The 25,082-nt window shown below is 49.0% G+C and overlaps 1 protein-coding gene across 1 annotated transcript in view; it reads right to left on the reverse strand.

The window, feature by feature from the left end:
* The window catches only part of VWF (von Willebrand factor), a 204,303-nt gene that overhangs the window by 86,073 nt on the left and 93,148 nt on the right, over nt 1-25,082 (reverse strand). The window contains exons 27-33 of the mRNA XM_077266531.1: nt 21,458-21,593; nt 18,739-20,114; nt 18,229-18,348; nt 17,170-17,313; nt 16,492-16,635; nt 15,773-15,937; nt 12,621-12,664 (exon numbers count right to left, since the gene is read on the reverse strand). Coding sequence (XP_077122646.1) covers nt 12,621-12,664; nt 15,773-15,937; nt 16,492-16,635; nt 17,170-17,313; nt 18,229-18,348; nt 18,739-20,114; nt 21,458-21,593 — 2,129 coding nt within the window. The remainder of the gene's footprint in view (nt 1-12,620; nt 12,665-15,772; nt 15,938-16,491; nt 16,636-17,169; nt 17,314-18,228; nt 18,349-18,738; nt 20,115-21,457; nt 21,594-25,082) is intronic.

Consider the following 25,082-nt stretch of genomic DNA (forward strand, 5'->3'; position numbering starts at 1 on the left):
GCTCACTCTGTCTCGCTCTCGCTCACTCTGTCTCGCTCTCTGTCTGTCTCGCTCTCTGTCTGTCTCGCTCTGTCTCTGTCTCGCTCTCTCAGTTTCGCTCTGTCTCGCTCTCTCGCAGTCTCTCTGAGTCTCTGTCTCTCAGGGTCAGTCACTCTGTCACTCTCTCAGTCTCTCTGTCAGTCTCTGTCTCTCACTGTCTCTCTGTCTCAGTCTTTGTCTAGCGCTCTCTCTGTGTCTCTCTGTCAGTCTCGGTCTCTGTCAGTCTCTCTCTGACACTCTCTGGCAGTCTCTCTCTGGCTCAGCCTTTGTCTCACTCTGTTTGTCTCTGTCTCGCTCTCTGTCTCGCTCTCAGTCTCTGTCAGTCTCTGTCTCTCATTCTGTCTCTCAATCTCTGTCTGTCTCTCTGTCAGTCTCTCTCCGTCTCTGTCAGTCTCTCTTCAGTGTCTCTTTGTCTGTCTCTCTCAGTCTCTCTGTCTCAGTCTAGGTCTCGCTCTCTCTGTCTCAGTCTCTCTGTCTATCTCTCTCTGTCTGTCTCTCAGTCTCTCTCTATCTCTTGTAATGTGGTCCTGCAGCTGGGGTCAGGGTTCTATCAGTCCAGTGTGTATCATCTCATATCAGTAAATACAAGGTAACAAACATCATAAAAATCCCCATAAAGTTGAGTATAAATATATATGATGAAAAACCAAATAGAATAAAAATGGGAACAGCCAGTAGGTGAGTATAGATAATTACAATCACATATAGATGCATATGTATACTCAGTCTGAATAACATGGCCCGCAAATGGGGAGAAGGGAAAAAAAGAAGAGATGACATACAGGGGGCGCACTTTCTTCTTTCATTGTGTGATATTTTACCTCCCCCCCCCCCCTTTCTTCTGCTTTCCTCTTGCTTTCCATTCACCTCTTTAGGGTATGTCCACGTTCAGGATTGCATCAGGATTTGGTCAGGATTTTTCATCAGTATGTGTAAGCCAAAACCAGGAGTGGAACAATTAGAGGAAAAGTATAATAGTACCATATGCTCCACTTCTGCATTTATCACCCACTCCTGGTTTTGGCTTACAAATACTGATGAAAAATCCTGACCAAATCCTGATGCAATCCTGAACGTGGACACATACCCTTAGGCCATGTGCACACGTTCAGTATTTTTCGCGTTTTTTTCGCGTTTTTTCGCTATAAAAACGTGATAAAAACGCGAAAAAAACGCTTACATATGCCTCCTATTATTTTAAGTGTATTCCGCATTTTTTGTGCAAATGTAGCCTTTTTTTCCGCGAAAAAATCGCATCGCGGAAAAAAAAGCAACATGTTCATTAAAATGCGGAATTGCAGGGGATTCCGCACACCTAGGAGTCCATTGATCTGCTAACTTCCCGCACGGGGCTGTGCCCACGATGCGGGAAGTAAGCAGATTATGTGCGGTTGGTACCCAGGGTGGAGGAGAGGAGACTCTCCTCCACGGACTGGGCACCATATAAGTGGTCAAAAAAATAAGAATTAAAATAAAAAACAGTCCTATACTCACCCTCGATGTCTTCCCGCCTCCACTGCACGCTGCCATTCGGTTCCTGTAGCTGATGTGCGGTGGAGGACCTTGCCGATGACGTCACTGTCCTGCGATTGGTCGTGAGCGGTCATGTGACCGCTCACGTGACCGTGACGTCACGGAAGGTCCTGCGCGCACAGACCAGCTATAGGAAGAGGAGCCGGACGCCGCTGAGGAGATGTCTGGGTGAGTATAAGCATTTTTTTATTTTTTTTATTATTTTTAAACATTCTATCTTTTACTATGGATGCGGCATAGGCTGCATCTATAGTAAAAAGTTGGTCACACTTGTCAAACGCTATGTTTGACAAGTGTGACCAACCTGTCAGTCAGTTTTCCAAGCGATGCTACAGATCGCTTGGAAAACTTTAGCATTCTGCAAGCTAATTACGCTTGCAGAATGCTAAAAAAACGCAAAAAAACCGCAAAAAAAACGCAAAAAAAAATGAGGATTTCTTGCAGAAAATTTCCGGTTTTCTTCAGGAAATTTCTGCAAGAAATCCGCAACGTGTGCACATACCCTTAGGGTTACCTGGTTTCATTCAGGGACCTATTCCCATATGATGGACTCTATACGCATTTACTGGTTGTTTTTATTTTCTGCAATTTGCAGCCCACAGAAAGGGACAGAGTCCAGGATCCAAGAAAGATACAACGTGGGGGCTAAAGCGGGGGCCATTATACTTTTTCGATTACAGCAGGATCATCTACTGAGGTTCCCCCTATACCCATGATTAAAGTGTGCCACCATAGTTGTAATCAAGGGTTAGGGGCCCACTCAGAAGGTTCGCCCCCCCTGAGCTGAACCCTTAGCTACGCCTCTGCGGTAGCGGTATCCAAAATATACAGTTGGGCATAAGCTGGAACTTGATCATCACTGGGATGTAGGGTTCCAGTACGATGATATATTTGTCCATGTATACGGAAACAGTAAGGGCCATGTCCAGGTGGAGGGGATATATTGGCACCCATGGAGGCGAAAGCAAATGAGCTGTTAATACTACGAATATTTTCCATGAGATTCTTACTGAACTCACTCTCCCCTGTCAGCAATCGTTTAAAGACCTCGGGATATTGGGGTATAGGTATATGCACTTTACTCTTGTGACAACACAGAGTAAAATTTTTATCTGCTGGTGTCTCAGCATTAAAATGTAATGCTTGACAATGTTCACATAAATAGTTCATAGGACCACAGGAGTGTTCTACTATGGTACTGTCATCATTAGTAAAACCTGTAGGATGTTGAGGTACAGGTTGTGGTAACGGAGCATTGGAATGTTTCTGTAAGCCAACATATATAAAACGTGGACCTGGTAGAGGATCTTCACTGTCCACAGATTCAATCACTGGGGAGTTGGAAGGTGTATCGTGGTCAGGGTTTATTAATATGGAGGTGCAAGCGGTTTTTTTTGCGCCGTTCACGGCGTGCACCAGCTGCATTTGGTAATGGTTTGTTTGTTGCCTTAGAAGAGTCAGGTGTGAAGCATGTCTTATAAGCAGACTTAACGGTGTGCAGGCGACGGCGTTTATCATTTGGAGTGTAAGTAGGACAGTGTTTACGCTTACGTGCAGATTTACCAACGGTTAAAGGAGCTTCAGGCTGCACACATTCTATGAATGGAGACAAAGAAGCTGTATTGTGGGCAGAATCTATAACTGAGGACGTGGAAATATTATGTTTGCAACGTTGAGAGCGTGCAGCAGCAGCTTTATTACTTAATCGATTAGTTTTGTCCTCAAAAGACTCATTAGTAATGCGTTTATTGCAAGCAGCATTAACAGTGTCCAGGCGCTTGTGTCTGTCCTCTGTAGTCTCGTTAGCACGCTGTTTGCACTTACGTGCGGCATCGGCGGCTTTTCGCTCTGCGTCATTGGTATACTTATTATCAGACCTGATGTTACGTGCGCCATCAGCAGCTTTGGGCTCTGTGTCATTAGTATACTTAACAGTGTCCAGGCACTTGCATCTATCCTCTGTACTCTTGTTAGCACGCTGTTTGCGCTTACGTGCAGCATCGGTGTCTTTTCGCTGTGCGTCATTGGTATACTTATTATCAGACCTGATGTTACGTGCGCCATCAGCAGCTTTGGGCTCTGTGTCATTAGTATACTTAACAGTGTCCAGGCGCTTGCATCTATCCTCTGTACTCTTGTTAGCACGCTGTTTGCGCTTACGTGCGGCATCGGCGTCTTTTTGCTCTGCATTATTAGTATACTTTATATCAGACCTAATCTTACGTGCGCCATCAGCAGCTTTGGACTCTGTGTCATTAGTATACTTAACAGTATCCAGGCGCTTGCATCTATCCTCTTTACTCTTGTTAACACGCTGTTTGCGCTTACGTGCGGCATCGGCGGCTTTTCGCTCTGCATCATTACCATACTTTATATTAGACCTGATCTTACGTGCGCCATCAGCAGCTTTGGACTCTGTGTCATTAGTATACTTAACAGTGTCCAGGCGCTTGCATCTATCCTCTGTACTCTTGTTAACACGCTGTTTGCGCTTACGTGCGGCATCGGCGTCTTTTTGCTCTGCATTATTAGTATACTTTATATCAGACCTAATCTTACGTGCGCCATCAGCAGCTTTGGGCTGTGTGTCATTAGTATCCTTACTATTAGAGCTCATGTTGGCTAAGCTAAACAGCTTTAAACGTGGTGGTGGCAAACAACAGGTTAATAAGAGGCAGTGTCAGGTAGTAGGAAAATAGCCAGTTAATGATAGGCAATAGTTCTTTGCAGGAATGCAGATATTAATAAATAGGCAGTTTATATTGCAGAGAAATTGCTGGGCAATAATGGACAATGACCTTATGTGGCAAATAATAGAACAATATACCCAGTGTGGCAAAGAAGAGGTTAATAAACGGCAGTCTCTCAGTATAACAGTCAGTGAATAATAGGCAGTATATGGAGAAAACACCAAACAAAAGTTCAAAATTGGTGTGAAAATGTCCCTGAACCACTTCACAACTAAATATATATAGTTTTGGTAAATGGTATTATCATTTTTTTGACGAAATTCGGCAGGAGCTTGAAGAGCGACGTCACTGGGACCGCCTCCACGCAGTAGAAACTTGCTGTGAGGTAAAAATTCAAAAATCACACCAAAATGGCGGGCGGAGTGTGTCACAGTACGGCACGTTTCTGATTGGTCGCTCGCGGCAGGCGGCAACCAATCAGAAAAGTGCCGCGCACCACGAAGGCATATATCTTTGTCCACCCTGAGCAGGTGTAGGACGCTGGTGACGTCACTTATCTCCGGACATTATCTCCGGACAAAGCCACGGAAGTTGGCACAAATTGCCGGAAGTAGTATTCCAGGCAATTATATATTAGATTTTAATGTTATCAGTGTTTACCTTTGAACGTTTATATTGTATTGTCCTGTCACCAGCCATGTGTACAATTATCGGCCGAAAGCCTCTCTGGAACCAATATTCACCCCATGTAAAGGTATCTTTATAAGTTAAAGATTCAGAATACTATGACTTTTATCATATCCTGAACAGTCAAGTTTTTTATGAACCGTTAAGGTTTTCTGGTTGAAGTAAAAAAAACTCTGAGTGTTTACAGTTTGAAACCATAAAATGTTGAAAAATTATGTCATTCTTGAGTATATCACTCAATGGTGCTCATAAACGTGTCAAATTTGATCTATAATATACTTTAATATACGTTACTTTAATCTTTAATATACTTAAGAACGGGGCCTCAGACATCACACAGGGGGTCTGAAACACCGCACAGTGGTCCAAAATATCGCTGTGCTCTGCCTGGGGCCCCATATGCTGCCTGGGGCCCCTGTGCTCTGCCTGGGGCCCCATATGCTGCCTGGGGCCCCTGTGCTCTGCCTGGGGCCACTGTGCTCTGCCTGGGGCCCCTGTGCTCTGCCTGGGGCCCCATATGCTGCCTGGGGCCCCTGTGCTCTGCCTGGGGCCCCATATGCTGCCTGGGGCCCCTGTGCTCTGCCTGGGGACCCATGTTCTGCCTGGGGCACACGGAGCCCCTGTGCTCTGCCTGGGGCCCCATGTTCTGCCAGGGGCCACTGTGTTCTGCCTGGGGCCCCATATGCTGCCTGGGGCCCCTGTGCTCTGCCTGGGATCACTGTGCTCTGCCTGGGGCGCCATATGCTGCCTGGGCCACTGTGCTCTAACTGGGGCCCCATATGCTGCCTGGGGCCCCTGTGCTCTGCCTGGGGCCACTGTGCTCTAACTGGGGCCCCATATGCTGCCTGGGGCCCCTGTGCTCTGCCTGGGGCCCCTGTGCTCTGCCTGGGGCCCCATGTTCTGCCTGGGGCACACGGAGCCCCTGTGCTCTGCCTGGGGCCCCATGTTCTGCCTGGGGCCACTGTGCTCTGCCTGGGGCCCCATATGCTGCCTGGGGCCCCTGTGCTCTGCCTGGGACCACTGTGCTCTGCCTGGGGCCCCATATGCTGCCTGGGGCCACTGTGCTCTGCCTGGGGCTACTGTGCTCTGCCTGGGGCCCCATATGCTGCCTGGGGCCCCTGTGCTATGCCTGGGGCCCCTGTGCTCTGCCTGGGGCCACTGTGCTCTGCCTGGGGCCCCATATGCTGCCTGGGGCCCCTGTGCTCTGCCTGGGGCCCCATATGCTGCCTGGGGCCCCTGTGCTCTGCCTGGGGCCCCGTGTGCTGCCTGGGGCCCCTGTGCTCTGCCTGGGGCCCCATGTTCTGCCTGGGCCACTGTGCTCTAACTGGGGCCCCATATGCTGCCTGGGGCCCCTGTGCTCTGCCTGGGGCCACTGTGCTCTAACTGGGGCCCCATATGCTGCCTGGTGCCCCTGTGCTCTGCCTGGGGCCACTGTGCTCTGCCTGGGGCCCCATATGCTGCCTGGGGACCCTGTGCTCTGCCTGGGGCCCCATATGCTGCCTGGGGCCCCTGTGCTCTGCCTGGGGCCCCATATGCTGCCTGGGGCCCCTGTGCTCTGCCTGGAGCCCCTGTGCTCTGCCTGGGGCCCAATGTTCTGCCTGGGGCCACTGTGTTCTGCCTAGGGCCCCATATGCTGCCTGGGGCCCCTGTGCTCTGCCTGGGACCACTGTGCTCTGCCTGGGGCCCCATATGCTGCCTGGGGCCCCTGTGCTCTGCCTGGGGCCACTGTGCTCTGCCTGGGGCCCCATATGCTGCCTGCGGCCCCTGTGCTCTGCCTGGGGCCCCATATGCTGCCTGGGGCCCCTGTGCTATGCCTGGGGCCCCTGTGCTCTGCCTGGGGCCACTGTGCTCTGCCTGGGGCCCCATATGCTGCCTGGGGCCCCTGTGCTCTGCCTGGGGCCCCATATGCTGCCTTGGGCCCCTGTGCTCTGCCTGGGGCCCCGTGTGCTGCCTGGGGCCACTGTGCTCTGCCTGGGGCCCCATGTTCTGCCTGGGCCACTGTGCTCTAACTGGGGCCCCATATGCTGCCTGGGGCCCCTGTGCTCTGCCTGGGGCCACTGTGCTCAAACTGGGGCCCCATATGCTGCCTGGGGCCCCTGTGCTCTGCCTGGGGCCCCTGTGCTCTGCCTGGGGCCCCATGTTCTGCCTGGGGCCCCTGTGCTCTGCCTGGGGCCACTGTGCTCTGCCTGGGGCCCCATATGCTGCCTGGGGCCCCTGTGCTCTGCCTGGGGCCCCATATGCGGCCTGGGGCCCCTGTGCTATGCCTGGGGCCCCTGTGCTCTGCCTGGGGCCACTGTGCTCTGCCTGGGGCCCCATATGCTGCCTGGGGCCCCTGTGCTCTGCCTGGGGCCCCATATGCTGCCTGAGGCCCCTGTGCTCTGCCTGGGGCCCCGTGTGCTGCCTGGGGCCCCTGTGCTCTGCCTGGAGCCACTGTGCTCTGCCTGGGGCCCCATATGCTGCCTGGGGCCCCTGTGCTCTGCCTGGGGCCCCATATGCTGCCTGGGGCCCCTGTGCTCTGCCTGGGGCCCCGTGTGCTGCCTGGGGCCCCTGTGCTCTGCCTGGGGCCACTGTGCTCTGCCTGGGGCCCCATATGCTGCCTGGGGCCCCTGTGCTCTGCCTGGAACCACTGTGCTCTGTCTGGGGCCCCATATGCTGCCTGGGGCCCCTGTGCTCTGCCTGGGGCCCCATATGCTGCCTGGGGCCCCTGTGCTCTGCCTGGGGCCCCTGTGCTCTGCCTGGGGCCACTGTGCTCTGCCTGGGGCCCCATATGCTACCTGGGGCCCCTGTGCTCTGCCTGGGGCCCCATATGCTGCCTGGGGCCCCTGTGCTATGCCTGGGGCCCCTGTGCTCTGCCTGGGGCCACTGTGCTCTGCCTGGGGCCCCATATGCTGCCTGGGGCCCCTGTGCTCTGCCTGGGGCCCCATATGCTGCCTGAGGCCCCTGTGCTCTGCCTGGGGCCCCGTGTGCTGCCTGGGGCCCCTGTGCTCTGCCTGGAGCCACTGTGCTCTGCCTGGGGCCCCATATGCTGCCTGGGGCCCCTGTGCTCTGCCTGGGGCCCCATATGCTGCCTGGGGCCCCTGTGCTCTGCCTGGGGCCCCGTGTGCTGCCTGGGGCCCCTGTGCTCTGCCTGGGGCCACTGTGCTCTGCCTGGGGCCCCATATGCTGCCTGGGGCCCCTGTGCTCTGCCTGGAACCACTGTGCTCTGTCTGGGGCCCCATATGCTGCCTGGGGCCCCTGTGCTCTGCCTGGGGCCCCATATGCTGCCTGGGGCCCCTGTGCTCTGCCTGGGGCCCCTGTGCTCTGCCTGGGGCCACTGTGCTCTGCCTGGGGCCCCATATGCTACCTGGGGCCCCTGTGCTCTGCCTGGGGCCCCATATGCTGCCTGGGGCCCCTGTGCTCTGCCTGGGGCCACTGTGCTCTAACTGGGGCCCCATATGCTCCCTGGGGCCCCTGTGTTCTGCCTGGGGCCACTGTGCTCTAACTGGGGCCCCATATGCTGCCTGGGGCCCCTGTGCTCTGCCTGGGGCCCCATATGCTGACTGGGGCCCCTGTGCTCTGCCTGGGGCCCCATATGCTGCCTGGGGCCCCTGTGCTCTGCCTGGAGCCCCTGTGCTCTGCCTGGGGCCCCATGTTCTGCCTGGGGCCACTGTGCTCTGCCTGGGGCCCCATATGCTGCCTGGGGCCCCTGTGCTCTGCCTGGGACCACTGTGCTCTGCCTGGGGCCCCATATGCTGCCTGGAGCCCCTGTGCTCTGCCTGGGGCCACTGTGCTCTGCCTGGGGCCCCATATGCTGCCTGGGGCCCCTGTGCTCTGCCTGAGGCCCCATATGCTGCCTGGGGCCCCTGTGCTATGCCTGCGGCCCCTGTGCTCTGCCTGGGGCCACTGTGCTCTGCCTGGGGCCCCATATGCTGCCTGGGGCCCCTGTGCTCTGCCTGGGGTCCCATATGCTGCCTGGGGCCCCTGTGCTCTGCCTGGGGCCCCGTGTGCTGCCTGGGGCCCCTGTGCTCTGCCTGGGGCCCCATGTTCTGCCTGGGCCACTGTGCTCTAACTGGGGCCCCATATGCTGCCTGGGGCCCCTGTGCTCTGCCTGGGGCCACTGTGCTCTGCCTGGGGCCCCTGTGCTCTGCCTGGGGCCCCATATGCTGCCTGGGGCCCCTGTGCTCTGCCTGGGGCCCCTGTGCTCTGCCTGGGGCCACTGTGCTCTGCCTGGGGCCCCATATGCTGCCTGGGGCCCCTGTGCTCTGCCTGGGGCCCCATATGCTGCCTGGGGCCCCTGTGCTCTGCCTGGGGCCCCGTGTGCTGCCTGGGGCCCCTGTGCTCTGCCTGGGGCCCCATGTTCTGCCTGGGCCACTGTGCTCTAACTGGGGCCCCATATGCTGCCTGGGGCCCCTGTGCTCTGCCTGGGGCCACTGTGCTCTAACTGGGGCCCCATATGCTGCCTGGGGCCCCTGTGCTCTGCCTGGGGCCACTGTGCTCTGCCTGGGGCCCCATATGCTGCCTGGGGCCCCTGTGCTCTGCCTGGGGCCCCATATGCTGCCTGGGGCCCCTGTGCTCTGCCTGGGGCCCCATATGCTGACTGGGGCCCCTGTGCTCTGCCTGGAGCCCCTGTGCTCTGCCTGGGGCCCCATGTTCTGCCTGGGGCCACTGTGCTCTGCCTGGGGCCCCATATGCTGCCTGGGGCCCCTGTGCTCTGCCTGGGACCACTGTGCTCTGCCTGGGGCCCCATATGCTGCCTGGGGCCCCTGTGCTCTGCCTGGGGCCACTGTGCTCTGCCTGGGGCCCCATATGCTGCCTGGGGCCCCTGTGCTCTGCCTGGGGCCACTGTGCTCTGCCTGGGGCCCCATATGCTGCCTTGGGCCCCATATGCTGCCTGGGGCCCCTGTGCTCTGCCTGGGGCCCCGTGTGCTGCCTGGGGCCCCTGTGCTCTGCCTGGGGCCCCATGTTCTGCCTGGGCCACTGTGCTCTAACTGGGGCCCCATATGCTGCCTGGGGCCCCTATGCTCTGCCTGGGGCCACTGTGCTCTAACTGGGGCCCCATATGCTGCCTGGGGCCCCTGTGCTCTGCCTGGGGCCCCTGTGCTCTGCCTGGGGCCCCATGTTCTGCCTGGGGCACACGGAGCCCCTGTGCTCTGCCTGGGGCCCCATGTTCTGCCTGGGGCCACTGTGCTCTGCCTGAGGCCCCATATGCTGCCTGGGGCCCCTGTGCTCTGCCTGGGACCACTGTGCTCTGCCTGGGGCCCCATATGCTGCCTGGGGCCACTGTGCTCTGCCTGGGGCCCCATATGCTGCCTGGGGCCCCTGTGCTCTGCCTGGGGCCCCATATGCTGCCTGGGGCCCCTGTGCTATGCCTGGGGCCCCTGTGCTCTGCCTGGGGCCCCATATGCTGCCTGGCGCCCCTGTGCTCTGCCTGGGGCCCCATATGCTGCCTGGGGCCCCTGTGCTCTGCCTGGGGCCCCGTGTGCTGCCTGGGGCCCCTGTGCTCTGCCTGGGGCCCCATGTTCTGCCTGGGCCACTGTGCTCTAACTGGGGCCCCATATGCTGCCTGGGGCCCCTGTGCTCTGCCTGGGGCCCCATATGCTGCCTGGGGCCCCTGTGCTCTGCCTGGGGCCACTGTGCTCTGCCTGGGGCCCCATATGCTGCCTGGGGCCCCTGTGCTCTGCCTGGGGCCACTGTGCTCTGCCTGGGGCCCCATATGCTGCCTGGGGCCCCTGTGCTCTGCCTGGGGCCCCATATGCTGCCTGGGGCCCCTGTGCTCTGCCTGGGGCCCCATATGCTGCCTGGGGCCCCTGTGCTCTGCCTGGAGCCCCTGTGCTCTGCCTGGGGCCCCATGTTCTGCCTGGGGCCACTGTGCTCTGCCTGGGGCCCCATATGCTGCCTGGGGCCCCTGTGCTCTGCCTGGGACCACTGTGCTCTGCCTGGGGCCCCATATGCTGCCTGGGGCCCCTGTGCTTTGCCTGGGACCACTGTGCTCTGCCTGGGGCCCCATATGCTGCCTGGGGCCCCTGTGCTCTGCCTGGGACCACTGTGCTCTGCCTGGAGCCCCTGTGCTCTGCCTGGGGCCCCATGTTCTGCCTGGGGCCACTGTGCTCTGCCTGGGGCCCCATATGCTGCCTGGGGCCCCTGTGCTCTGCCTTGGGCTCCATATGCTGCCTGGGGCCCCTGTGCTCTGCCTGGGGCCACTGTGCTCTGCCTGGGGCCCCATATGCTGCCTGGGGCCCCTGTGCTCTGCCTGGGACCACTGTGCTCTGCCTGGGGCCCCATATGCTGCCTGGGGCCCCTGTGCTCTGCCTGGGGCCACTGTGCTCTGCCTGGGGCCCCATATGCTGCCTGGGGCCCCTGTGCTCTGCCTTGGGCCCCATATGCTGCCTGGGGCCCCTGTGCTCTGCCTGGGGCCACTGTGCTCTGCCTGGGGCCCCATATGCTGCCTGGGGCCCCTGTGCTCTGCCTGGGACCACTGTGCTCTGCCTGGGGCCCCATATGCTGCCTGGGGCCCCTGTGCTCTGCCTGGGGCCACTGTGCTCTGCTTGGGGCCCCATATGCTGCCTGGGGCCCCTGTGCTCTGCCTTGGGCCCCATATGCTGCCTGGGGCCACTGTGCTCTGCCTGGGTGTAGGACACTGGTGACGTCACTTATCTCCGGACATTAGCTCCGGACATTATCTCCGGACATTAGCTCCGGACAAAGCCACGGAAGTTGGCACAAATTGCAGGAAGTAGTATTCTAGGCAATTATATATTAGATTCATGCTCATGAGACCTACTAGAGGTGCCCACCCTAACATGTGAAGTTAACCCCCACTCGTTTTGGGTGATCACTGGCTTTCATTGGAGACCAATTGAGTATGGTTTTACTGCCAAGGCACTATGGGGAAAATACATGCAAATTAGCTCTCTCCCAGAGGAAAAGAAACCCGTAGGTGCCATCTGTAGGAAGTAGCTACCATATAAATCCAGTTTTGATCCTTTAAGAGCCTTGATGTGGCTGGTAACCTTGGTCATAGATAGAGGAGCATGGAGCATGGCCACTAAGACTACATGATCAACTGGTCTCCCTAAAGGGATTCTGTCAGCAGGTCTTTTTTATGTAAACTGAGAGCAGTATGGCGTAGGGGCTGAGGAATTTATTCCAGAGATGAATCACTTACTCTGCTGCAATACAATCAGTGCTTTATCAGCAGGAGATTATCACTACAGGACGAGGTGTCTGGTGCCTCCTAGTCCAACCACACCTCCAGCACTGATTGGCAATACAGTGGCCAATCAGTGGTGTGGGCGGTGTTATACACAGCTCAGCATTCCGAGCTCTGCTGCATCTGCAGAGAAGAAAACTGTGACTCTATCACAACTGCTGCACCCAATAAACTAAGTGATACATCACTGGAATCAGGGTCTCTGCCCCTACGTTATGCTGCTGTCAGGTTACAAAACAAGAAAACTGCTGACGGATTCCCTTTAATAAGTGCAAGTGTCATCCAATCAAAACTAGTTCAGGTTAGGTAAAAAATGTTAGCTAACAAATAAAGTTGCACTCTGTAGCGCTATGGCATGAAAACATGAAGTATCTGAAATTTTAATTGCATTACTGCTTTAGAAAATAGGAAAAAAACGAGAATACTTAGCGCATAAATTGGTCAATTCATGTGTACCCAGCAGCCGCGATAACCATAAATACCTTTCTGGGATTTCCATCCTCATCGATGCAAACTTTAATATGTTCTAAAAGAAAGAATTAACCAGGAAATTTGAATGATTGATCACATTATAAATTAACCGGAAAACGACTGTCAAAATAAAAATATATATATATATTTAATCGGAGGCCCTAAACTGGACAATAGTCAGGATACGCTATAGTATTTAAACCAACTAACATTGGAAATATATTTGTTTTCCTCTTTTCTTATGGCATTATACCAATCAGACAATTGCTTACATGGTTTAAAGGGACATGTCCTCAGAAAATTACCTATCCACACAAAAAAAACTGAAATTCTTCAATTTTCACACTGGACCTCATGTTAGACTCACACTTCCTGTTCTTTACAGAAGACTTCTCATTAGTCTAATTTTCATTACACACAGGATTGCAATGGCTGATAACACCTCTACAAACAGTAGACAACACGGGATCTACCATTCACAATAGGTGATGTCACAGCTCACCTCCTCCTCCTGTACAATGACTGATAACACCTCTATATACAGTAGATAACACAGGATTCACCATTCACAATAGGTGATATCACAGCTCACCTCCTCCCCCTGTACAATGACTGATAACACCTCTATATACAGCAGATAACACAGGATCCACCATTCACAATAGGTGATGTCACAGCTCACCTCCTCCTGCTGTACAATGACTGATAACACCTCTATATACAGTAGATAACACAGGATCCACCATTCACAATAGGTGATGTCACAGCTCACCTCCTCCTCCTGTACAATGACTGATAACACCTCTATATACAGTAGATAACAGAGGATCCACCATTCACAATAGGTGATGTCACAGCTCACCTCCTCCTCCTGTACAATGACTGATAACACCTCTATATACAGTAGATAACACAGGATTCACCATTCACAATAGGTGATATCACAGCTCACCTCCTCCCCCTGTACAATGACTGATAACACCTCTATATACAGCAGATAACACAGGATCCACCATTCACAATAGGTGATGTCACAGCTCACCTCCTCCTCCTGTACAATGACTGATAACACCTCTATATACAGCAGATAACACAGGATCCACCATTCACAATAGGTGATGTCACAGCTCACCTCCTCCTCCTGTACAATGACTGATAACACCTCTATATACAGTAGATAACACAGGATCCACCATTCACAATAGGTGATGTCACAGCTCACCTCCTCCTCCTGTACAATGACTGATAACACCTCTATATACAGTAGATAACAGAGGATCCACCATTCACAATAGGTGATGTCACAGCTCACCTCCTCCTCCTGTACAATGACTGATAACACCTCTATATACAGTAGATAACACAGGATCCACCATTCACAATAGGTGATGTCACAGCTCACCTCCTCCTCCTGTACAATGACTGATAACACCTCTATATACAGTAGAGAACACAGGAGTCACCATTCACAATAGGTGATGTCACAGCTCACCTCCTTCTAATGTACAATGTCTGATAACACCTCCTGTCATGATTCCCAATGGCAGGGACATGGGCAAAAAACGGACTAGCTCTAGGAAGATGGTATCTCAGGTAACCGCGATGCTGAACTTAACACGCAAATAAAAATAGCCAGGGGGTGTGCCTACGTTGTATCCCTAGACACCTCGCGCCAGCCGGAGAGCTAACTACCCCTATAAGAGGAATACACAGACCTGGCTTGCCTCCAGGGAAACCCCAAAAGTTATAGTAGCCCCCCACATGTAATAACGGTTAGGTAAGAGGAAAACACAAACGCAGTATGAATATAGATTCAGCAAAGTGAGGCCCTCTGACTAGATAGATGAAAATACAAAAGAGGACTTCGCGGTTACCTCAAAACCCTAAGCAGCCATCCTGAAACTACCTTAACTCCGTTATCAACTCATGACACCGGAGTAGTAATTTCAGATCACTAGAGCTTCCAGCAGCACGAGAAATATAAATGCATGCTGGACAAAACAAACACAAAAAGCCAAAGATTTCAACTTAGCTGAATTGCAGACTTGGAGCAGGTAGCAAGCAACAGAGATGCTCTGGTAACATTGATTGCCGGCACTAGAGTGACTGAGAAGCCAGACTAAATAGGAAACTCCCAATTTCCTGATGAAAACAGGTGCACTGGAAACACAAGACCAAAGTCAACCAGTACCACCAGTAGCCACCAGAGGGAGCCAAAAACAGAATTCACAACAACCTCCTATATACAGTAGATAACACAGGATCCAACATTCACAATAGGTGATGTCACAGCTCACCTCCTCCCCCTGTACAATGACTGATAACACCTCTATATGCAGTAGATAATACAGGATCCACCATTCACAATAGGTGATGTCACAGCTCACCTCCTCCTCCTGTACAATGACTGATAACACCTCTATATACAGTAGATAACACAGGATCCAACATTCACAATAGGTGATGTCACAGCTCACCTCCTCCCCCCGTACAATGACTGATAACACCTCTATATACAGTAGATAACACAGGATCCACCATTCACTATAGGTGATGTCACAGCTCACCTCCTCCTCCTGTACAATGACAGATAACACCTCTATACACAGTAGATAACACAGGATCCACCACTCACAATAGGTGATATCACAGCTCACCTCCTCCTCCTCCTGTACAATGACTGATAACACCTCTATACACAGTAGATAACACAGGATCCACCACTCACAATAGGTGATATCACAGCTCACCTCCTCCTCCTCCTGTACAATGACTGATAACACCTCTATATACAGTAGATAATGCATGATTCACCACTCACAACAGACAATGTTGGAGCTCATATCTTCCCCATTCTATACAGTGACCTCTCTGCATGTTCATATTAGAAGCTCGAAAGGTTTCTACACAAAACATTGGGTCGGAGTCCATCTATTGCTGCTCATGTCCAAGATCTCAACATGGAGTTTGAGGTGGTTGGCCATAGTAAAAATTTCAAGATTTTTAATTTTCCTCTTTCTATATACAGATAGATAATAGACAGATACATAATAGATAGATAGATAATAAATGAAAAATGCATTTAACATTAAAACTTGATTTTATGTCATTTTCTGATTATATTTACATATTTATTGATAATGAGTAAGTATTCACTATTCACCAGTGCAGAGCTTGTTGATGAAGTCGTCCCTTAACAGCAGCAGAGTTGGCAAATCATCAAAAAGTTGCACTTTTGTGATCTTGTGGTTACCAGATGGCCCAGCAAGTTTTACCAGTTCATCATCATCATACCTGGAGCCAACACCGATTGGAAAAACTGATAAAGCTGAAATACGAAAGACGAGTGTGTTATAACAACATATGTGGTGGGTTTTAATGTACAACTCATAACTGTGTGCACCTCACAAGACAATAGCCAGAAGTATTAGATGCATGAATTAATAAGTAATGTGCATAATCAAATTTTTTTAAAAACATCTATAACAAGGCTGGCCACTTGACTTCCAAAAAAGGCTCAATTACTTGCGAACCCTTTAAAGCTATTGGCTAATCATGATAAAGTCCCACCCATGAGGAGTCTGGATAACCTGTTCCTAAAAAGAAACCACTTGCCATGGCTCCGACATTCAAAACCCTTTGAAATACTGCTGAACATAGCAGTGACCGGCCATAGTTCAGTGTGTCGGTGATATCTTTGGGTTTTAATACAATGTACAATTCGTAAGTCATAAATACGGTATATATGCATATGGTGCTCACAGTGCGCCCTTGAGAATAAGAAATATTAAGTAAATAACTAATTCCTTAATATTAATATGATCTCCGTCCAGCAGGACAATCCCTTAAAATCCTCAAATAGTATTATCAAGTTAATATTACAGTTTGCTGTTGCAAAGGTGGCTGCGTAATCCACTTGATCTGAGGACTTGTCGGCTACAATGATGACTGCTATCTTAGAAGCAAGCGGTCTTGCTCCATGTACATCTGACACGGTGGTTCGGACGGCAAAATGTAATGCATCTCCTGTAATAAAAAGAAAAATTGTAAATAATTTATAGAATGTTTTATTTAGAATTGATTGCCATAACAAATCACATGTGAACAGATAAAAATTGGAGTACTAAGACTTTTGTGTACATGGCAAGGATGGGGTAGCCATTTTGCTTTCCATAGCCCATGTGAGCTAGTATGTAAGCAAAGCAAGAACTAAACATGACCGCTTCTAATTTTTTATACTGTAGTTCCATTTAAAGTTAATTGCAGCAACTGCATGGGTAACGGTGGTTCAATAACTAATTTGAATACGGCTAGTAGGGTAGAACTTTACCACTTCTGCACCTTTGATTTAGCTATTTTTAGGCCGAGATTATACATATTAAAGATGTTAAAAATATAACTTAAATTTCCTCTGAATATTGTAAAATGTGTAGGTACCGCGATGGGTACGTACTGATACGCCTACTAAGCCTGATCCAGTGGGGAATTTCTGATCTCTGTGTGTGTATATGTGAACATATGCAAAACATCTCTAAAAATTATAGACTGTTTTCAATTTACCAATTCTGCCCAACCCTTCTCCAAGTTTTTGTATGCCGTCGACTGCTTCAATAAGATTTCTCTTATCTTGGGACACTGTCCATGTAACTTCCAAGTTAGGTATCCATCCATATTGAAGGACAGCCACTTGAGTTGCATCATGTCCTTTAAATAAAAGAGAGAGTAAACTGTTCTATTTGAATAAGAAACAAATAAATAATAGATAGATAATAGATAGCTAGAGAGATAGATAATAGATAGTAGATAGATAAATAATAGATATATATACTGTATTTTCTGGCGTATAAGACTACTTTTTAACCCCTGAAAATCTTCTTAAAAGTCGGGGGTCGTCTTATACGCCGGGTGCCGTCTTGTACGCCGGGTGCCGTCTTGTACGCCGAGTGCAGACACCAATGCGTATATGGTGGGTGGGGGGGAGTGGTCCCGATGACGAAGAGGGGGCGTCTCACAGGAAAGTGTGAGTGGAGTATCCCCCTTACCTCATTGTAGCTGCAGCATGGGGTCTCTGTGCTGGGGAGAGGCGGCAGCTGCTGCTCCTCTTTGTGCCGCATGGGTGCTGTGCTGTGGGGCGGTGGCCGCCGCCGCTCCCCAGCACCCCACACTGAAGCTACAATGAGGTAATGGGGGATACTCTACTCACATATTCCTGTGAGATGCCCCCTCTTCGTCATCAGGACCACTCCCCCCCCCAAAAGGCACATTAGTCACCGGCCCTATAAGACGACATATGGCGTATAAGAAGACCCCCAACTTTTAAGAAGATTTTATATTTTAACTGGAAAAGATGGGGGGTCGTCTTATACGCCCAGTCGTCTTATAGGCCGGAAAATACGGTATATATATATATATAATAGATAAATAATATAGATAAATAATATAGATAGATAACAGATAGATAATTGATAATAGACAGATAGATAGATAATAGATAATGGATAGATAATTAATAGATAGATAAATAGAAAGATAACTGATAGATAGTAGATAGATAAATAGATATATAATGATAGATAGAAAATAGATATATAGCGATACAATATATATTTGCATTCTTACCAATGTGAGCCTTTTTAATAAAATTTTTCACAAATGTTTTCATATTCTCAAATTCTGATTGTTTGACATTTGATCCACTGTCCAGTATGAATATGACGTCCATCTCTTTTATACAGGGTACTTGTAAGGGAAAGAAAAACAGCAAGACCAAAAAACAGTCAACATTTATAAAGTGTAAACTAATTATTAATATGGAATAGTCTAATTATTACTAACCCTAATGAATTTGAACCAATCTTCTTATCGTGAAGAAGCATTAAAATAATGAACAATCATTCAAATAAAATTTCGAACCACGTAAAACATAGGAGGGCCAGGTCCACCAATGTGGGTGTTACTTTTAGTTGGTGTCTCCAGGGAATCTCAAGCAGTGAATCCCATCTTCTATGACATTAATATGCCAAATCAAGACATAAAGACAAGAGATATCTTCTGAAGACAAGCTCCCTACCATATAATAATGCACCGAAACAACAACAAAAAACCAAAAAATATATAACGTATGCCTACCTATGGGGATGTACGTTGGCTGATCAATTCTAGAACAGCAGCCTGTGAGAATCTCTTCTGTCATAATTGACAATTGGTCATAACCTTCAAAAACTCTTTGATGCCCAAAAATATCCAGCTCTTTTATGGGGGCATTTGGGCCAACTGATATAGGAAATACATTTATGTTTTCCTCTTTTCTTATGACATCGGTAGGTGGATTTTCCTGTATCATATACACTAAGTGAGGACTTGGGTGACTACTTGGAATGTCTTTCTTCGACGTGTGTTGACTGATATATCGAAGAGTTTCTCCAGTGTTGGTGGCATTTCCGCCTCTGTGTTCAATCTGTCTGATCTGTTTAATAATCTCCTGTTTCCGTAATTTTCCTGTGAAGGTGTATTCAACAGTGACAGTGAAGGAATACTGAATGATGGTGATATGTATGGTTTCTTCTCCGATATCCATTCTCTCAATCAAATCTTCGAGGAAGATCTTAATCTTCTCAATGTTCATAGAACTTTCAAACGCAATAGTAAGTTCTCTATCTGGTATTACGGGGTTGTGAGGTAGTGTAGTCATTGGGGTGTGTATTGAAGGCTCTGCTGTGGTGGTGGTAATCTCTCTCGGTGGCTCTGTTGGAGTTTTAGAAGGTATTATCGCACCGCTTGTTGGTTCCGGTACTAAGCCACATAAATAGTCAATTATTTCATCCTTGCGAGCCATCAAATCCTCCACGTTGGGCACAATGAATGGCTTGTTCATTACTGATTGCTTTTTAATGAAGTCAATGTCACCCATGTCAACATAAGGGCCTATACCGACTGGAATCAGAGTGATTTTACGCTTTTTTATTCCAAGCTTTATACTCGACAAGCTCTTCGAACTTTTGGAGGCTGTCAGTAATAAGATCATTCTTGGGGCATTGTCCCTCTTGGCCAGATCAAACACATACGAATTCGTAAATTTAATGGCCTCAGCGGCAGAAGATGTTGGACTTCCCATGTATTTCATATTTTTCACTTTGGCAACCAGGTCTGAGAGTTTTCGTCTCTCATTGAGGCTGAACAATTTAGGCGTGTGCGTAGAATTGTACTGGACAACGCAAATTCTGATTCTTTTTTGTGAGATACGTATTTTTTCCATAATACTGACAATAAAATCTTTTACGGTTTCAAAACTGGTTTTTGGAAGTTTTGAGGAACCGTCGACCAGGAAGACCAAATCCATGGCTTTCTCACAGTTATATGTCCCGGGTGCAACTGTGCCCTCGTATTCCTCGAATGGTGTGGGTTCTGGGGTTGGTTCTCCTGGAGGAAGTTCTGGTGAACTTGTTGGTGGTGGAGTTGTATGTACCGCACAAGCGCTGCACTGTAATGTTTGTTCTTCACAATGGCTTGAAAGAGAAAAGAAACCCATAAACATTGTGATGAGTAGGTTTTACCCAACATGTTCTTACATTCTACAAACAGCCCAAAAATGTAATCGAGAACTGTGCAAATCTTTATTTTCACTTCGATGACAGCACAGGAAAATTGATTGCTTGCTTCTGGGGTCCCACAACTGTTGAGTGTGGGACATCCCGCCATCAACTTATCGTCAGTTGACCATTCTATGAAGAACCCTCTAACTTTCCAACTTTCGAAACACATGATTTGGAGGAAGAGAAGGATCAGGCTGTAGAAACAGCTGATCCCTTTGCATTTATAAGAGATAAGACATTGCCACAGTAGTCTAGTAATGACTTTCTTCTCTCTCCATTGAAAACTCATGAACACAAGAGCCTGCTAAAGTTGGGCGAATTGATTTGCGGGACTCGGGTCAGTAGTCTCTGACAGCTGGATGGGAGACTCATTAATTTTTTACCTAACGGGATCATCGGAGTGGCTTTTGATTACTCAGGATGGCATTACATCATCTGTGCGTAATGCCACAATGATGACTTGGCGTCAGCCTGGCTAATCAAAAGCCAGAAGTGAGGGATTCATGAGCCTTCAGTCCAGCGGCCAGACTACTGACCCGGCTGATGGACCAGAGTCTTGAGAATCGATCCTCCCAACTATACTGTCTATACATTTATCTCACGTTTTAGATTTATACAGTGCTGTGACTCTCTATTTTGCCATAAAGTATCTTCATGTCGTAGCCTACAAGCAATACATTCATAGTATGGAATGCAACCGATTGGAAGAGACACATTTCAATACCACTTATTGTATCCTGTTCCTCTCTACAAGGACAAACGTTACCCCTTGTACCCTATTCATAGGTTTCTCATACAGCCAAATCAGATCTCATGCTTTGCACTGAAGAGGGGCAACACTCCCGAAACACGTGTCTGCAAACTGAGTTTCTGGTTTGGCTTTTCTCCTAAGTCACGTAACGAGGCTCTTTAATGGGATGATATTGACTTTTGGGATTGCTAATTCCAATAGATGGCGCTAGAGTTCAAGAGGCAATTTGCAAGTGTTTGAATCCATGAGTAAAATCTTTTACATGCCTAAGATGGAAACAATAGGATTGCGATGGTACAGTATTGTATAAGAATTTCTGACTTTAGCCATTTTCACGCCACTTTCAGCCAACTCTACTAAAGTAAGCAGATCTGGGAAGGAGTGGGGCGCAATGGGGTCAGGCAACGACTGCCCAAAAAATTAATCAAAAGTTAAAGTAATTTTTTTTAAAATAAATATTGAATGATGGCAACTACAATAAGCTACATGATAATCGCGATAATACCATTGCTGGCAGAGTGCGGGATCATCTTGGTTCAATAAAATGTGTTTTCCGTGCGGGATGCGGCGTCCTTCAACCACACACACAGGGCAGTCTTGCACATCAATACATGATCCAGTCACCTCATTCAGGATTTTACCTAAGTGACACAATAACAATCATCAGGATTAAAATGTAACATTTACCATAAATGACAGTTGGTGCTTATAAAGTTCTATGGAGAACTGTCACTGAAAACAGAATTTACTTCTGAATTGGGAGTGAAAGATCAGGCTAGAAGGAGAAAGGAGCAGATTTCGTTGATAATATATATCAAAAAATTGTTTATTTTCATTTGTACTATTGATTTAGGAAATAAAACACTAAAATGATTAATATTCTTTAAATCTTTAAAGGGGATGTCCAAGAATGCAATAAAATAGCCCCTGTTACGTACTATAATTCAAACAGCAGAACATCATAGTCACTTTCCGGTATAGGCTGCAGTCTGAAGATACACAGCTCCCCAGACCTGCGTCTCAACTGATAGAGGAGCTGTATCATAAGCATGCACCATGGTGAGGTGTCGAAAAAAGCCTGTTACAGGAGAATAAATCTCCTCAGATGGCTGCACATAAATGTCTGTGGGTGGATAAGAAAATCCTTTGTGCTCAGTCAGCTGAGAATATTTATTTCTTCTGTTGTCACAGCTCTTTGCCAGCACCTCACTAGTGTGTGCTGACTACACAGCTCCTCTGTCAGTTGAGGCATAGTTCCCAGGAGTTGTGTTTTTTCAGATAGCAGCACATCCTGATATATAACCAGGATGGGATGCAGTTTGAATTATGTGACAGGGGCCATTCTATTATATCCTTGGAAAACCCCAACAACACATCTTACAAGGGGATCTAGACAGTTTCGCTATTGGAACAGCATACAGCCTTTTAACACTTCATTTATTTACCAATTTCTGGCACTTCAGATGCTCGTCTATATTATCAACATTAAAAGGGATGCACCAAAATCAAAACTTATCATTACCACCTATTCACAAGGTAGATGATTCAGCACTGGCAAAGCCACTATAGGCCCCAGCAATCAACGGGACTGGGGAACCTGGTCCACTGTGTGAAAGGAGTACAGGTCTCCAGGCAGACAGAAAGGTGCAATGTTTGCTCTGTTCTTTCCCATTTCTCTTTTATTGGTTTTATGCTGAGATCAGTTTTGTACTTGAACCAAAAAGATATTAGTGAATAGTATGAAAAATAATAATAGCAATATGTAGAAATGTAATCACACACAATTATGTAGATTAGTTATTATTAATCAAAACTATTCCCTAGGGAAATCCATAAGTATAATTAGGCCGTATGCAGTAGAATAACCAGAGTTATATGGACCTCAGTGTAGAATTTGGACCTAGGACCCCACCACCATGTCGGTCAGATGTTCAGGCCCCTGCAATAATGTCCTCCGTCCTGGCCACTATCCTGTAATAATGTCCTGGCCCCTTTCTTCAATGTTGTCACCCATCCTGGCTGCTTTTTTTAATAATGTCCCTCATCCTGTCCTCTTTCTTCAATGATGTCCCCAATCCTGGCCCTTTTTCTTAGGCTACGTTCACATTTGCGTTGTGCGCCGCAGCGTCGGCGCCGCAGCGCACAACGCAAACAAAAACGCAGCAAAACGCATGCACAACGCTGCGTTTTGCGCCGCATGCGTCGTTTTTTTCATTGAATTTGGACGCAGCAAAAATGCAACTTGCTGCGTCCTCTGCGACCCGACGCGGGCGCCGCAGCGACGCATGCGGCGCAAAACGCAAGTGCGCCGCATGTCCATGCGCCCCCATGTTAAATATAGGGGCGCATGACGCATGCGGCGCCGCTGCGGCGCCCGACGCTGCGGCGCTGGCCGCAAATGTGAACGTAGCCTAAATAATGTCTCCCATCCTGGTTCCCTTTCTTCAATAATGTACCCATCCTGACCTATTTCTTTAATAATATGCCCTTTCCTGGTCCCTTTCTTTAATAATGTCCCCATCCTGGTCCTTTTCTTTAATAATGTACCCCATCCTGACCCCTTTCTTTAATAATGTCCTCATCCTGGCTCTTTTCTTTAATAATGTCCCCATCCTGTTCCCTTTCTTTAATAATGTCCCAATCCTGGCTCCTTCCTTTAATAATGTCCCCATCCTGGTCCCTTTCTTTAATAATGTCCCCCATCCTGACTCTTTTTTTTTATAATGTTCCCATCCTGTCCCCTTTCTTTAATAATGTCCCCATCCTGGTGCTTTTCTTTAATAATGTCCCAATCCTGGTTCCTTTCTTAAATAATGTCCCCCATCTTGGTCCCTTTCTTTAATAATGTACCCATCCTGACCTACTTCTTTAATAATGTGCCCTTTCCTGGTCCTTTTCTTTAATAATGTCCCCATCCTGGTCCTTTTCTTTAATAATGTCCCCCATCCTGACCCTTTTCTTTAATAATGTCCCCCATCCTGGCCCTTTTCTTTAATAATGTCCCCCATCCTGGCCCTTTTCTTTAATAATGTCCCCATCCTGTTCCCTTTCTTTAATAATGTCCCAATCCTGGCCCCTTCCTTTAATAATGTCTCCATCCTGGTCCCTTTCTTTAATAATGTCCCCATCCTGGCCCCTTCCTTTAATAATGTCCCCATCCTGGTCCCTTTCTTTAATAATGTCCCTGTCCTGACCCCTTTCTTTAATAGTGTCCCCATCTTGACCCTTTTCTTTAATAATGTCCCCATCCTGGTTCCTTTCTTTAATAATGTCCCTATCCTGGTCCATTTCTTTAATAATGTCCCCATCCTGACACCTTTCTTTAATAATGTCCCCATCCTGATCCCTTTCTTTAATACTGTCCCCATCCTGGTCCCTTTCTTTAATAATGTACCTGTCCTGACCCCTTTCTTTAATAATGTCCCAATTCTGTCCCCTTTCTTTAATAATGTCTCTATGCTGGTCCCTTTCTTTAATAATGTCCCCATCCTGATCCCTTTCTTTAATAATGTCCCCATCCTGACACCTTTCTTTAATAATGTCCCCATCCTGGTCCCTTTCTTTAATAACATACCCTCTTCTCCAACACATCTTTTAAAAACAAAAGAAACGATTCTACGTACTTTTTCACGCTCCCACGGAGAGCAGTGATCTCTTTCTCCACAGCCGTCGCAGCGGGGCAATGTAAGGTAGTGATGTCATGCACCACCCTTGTCAGGTACACCGCCGCCAGCTGCCGGCCCATGATTGGCCGGTGGCGAGTATAGGTATTGCAATGTAGGGAGCCGGTAGCTCTCTGCATCGTAATACATTTCAACAGAGTGTGCAACCGAGGACGCACATTCAGCTGAAAACAGAACTGATGGCGCCGAGCCCTCTGCTTCCAGGAGCCCGGTCGCGGTCGCACCCTTTACGACTCCAGTGGTTAAGACCTTGGCGGTATATACATTATTTTCAGTGTCATTCAATCCACATAATGCAAATGAAAATTAATTTAAAAAAAAGTTGCAAAAAAAAGTTAGATCAGTACTAAAAGCATTCTTTCTCCAGCCTATAAAAAAAAGTTATTTGCAAATTCTTATGGATGTTGGAATTTGTTTTCTGAAGTCTCAGCCAACGATATTTATCCA

This window comes from Ranitomeya variabilis, chromosome 5 (genome assembly GCF_051348905.1).
Source record: "Ranitomeya variabilis isolate aRanVar5 chromosome 5, aRanVar5.hap1, whole genome shotgun sequence".
Classification (NCBI taxonomy): domain Eukaryota; kingdom Metazoa; phylum Chordata; class Amphibia; order Anura; family Dendrobatidae; genus Ranitomeya; species Ranitomeya variabilis.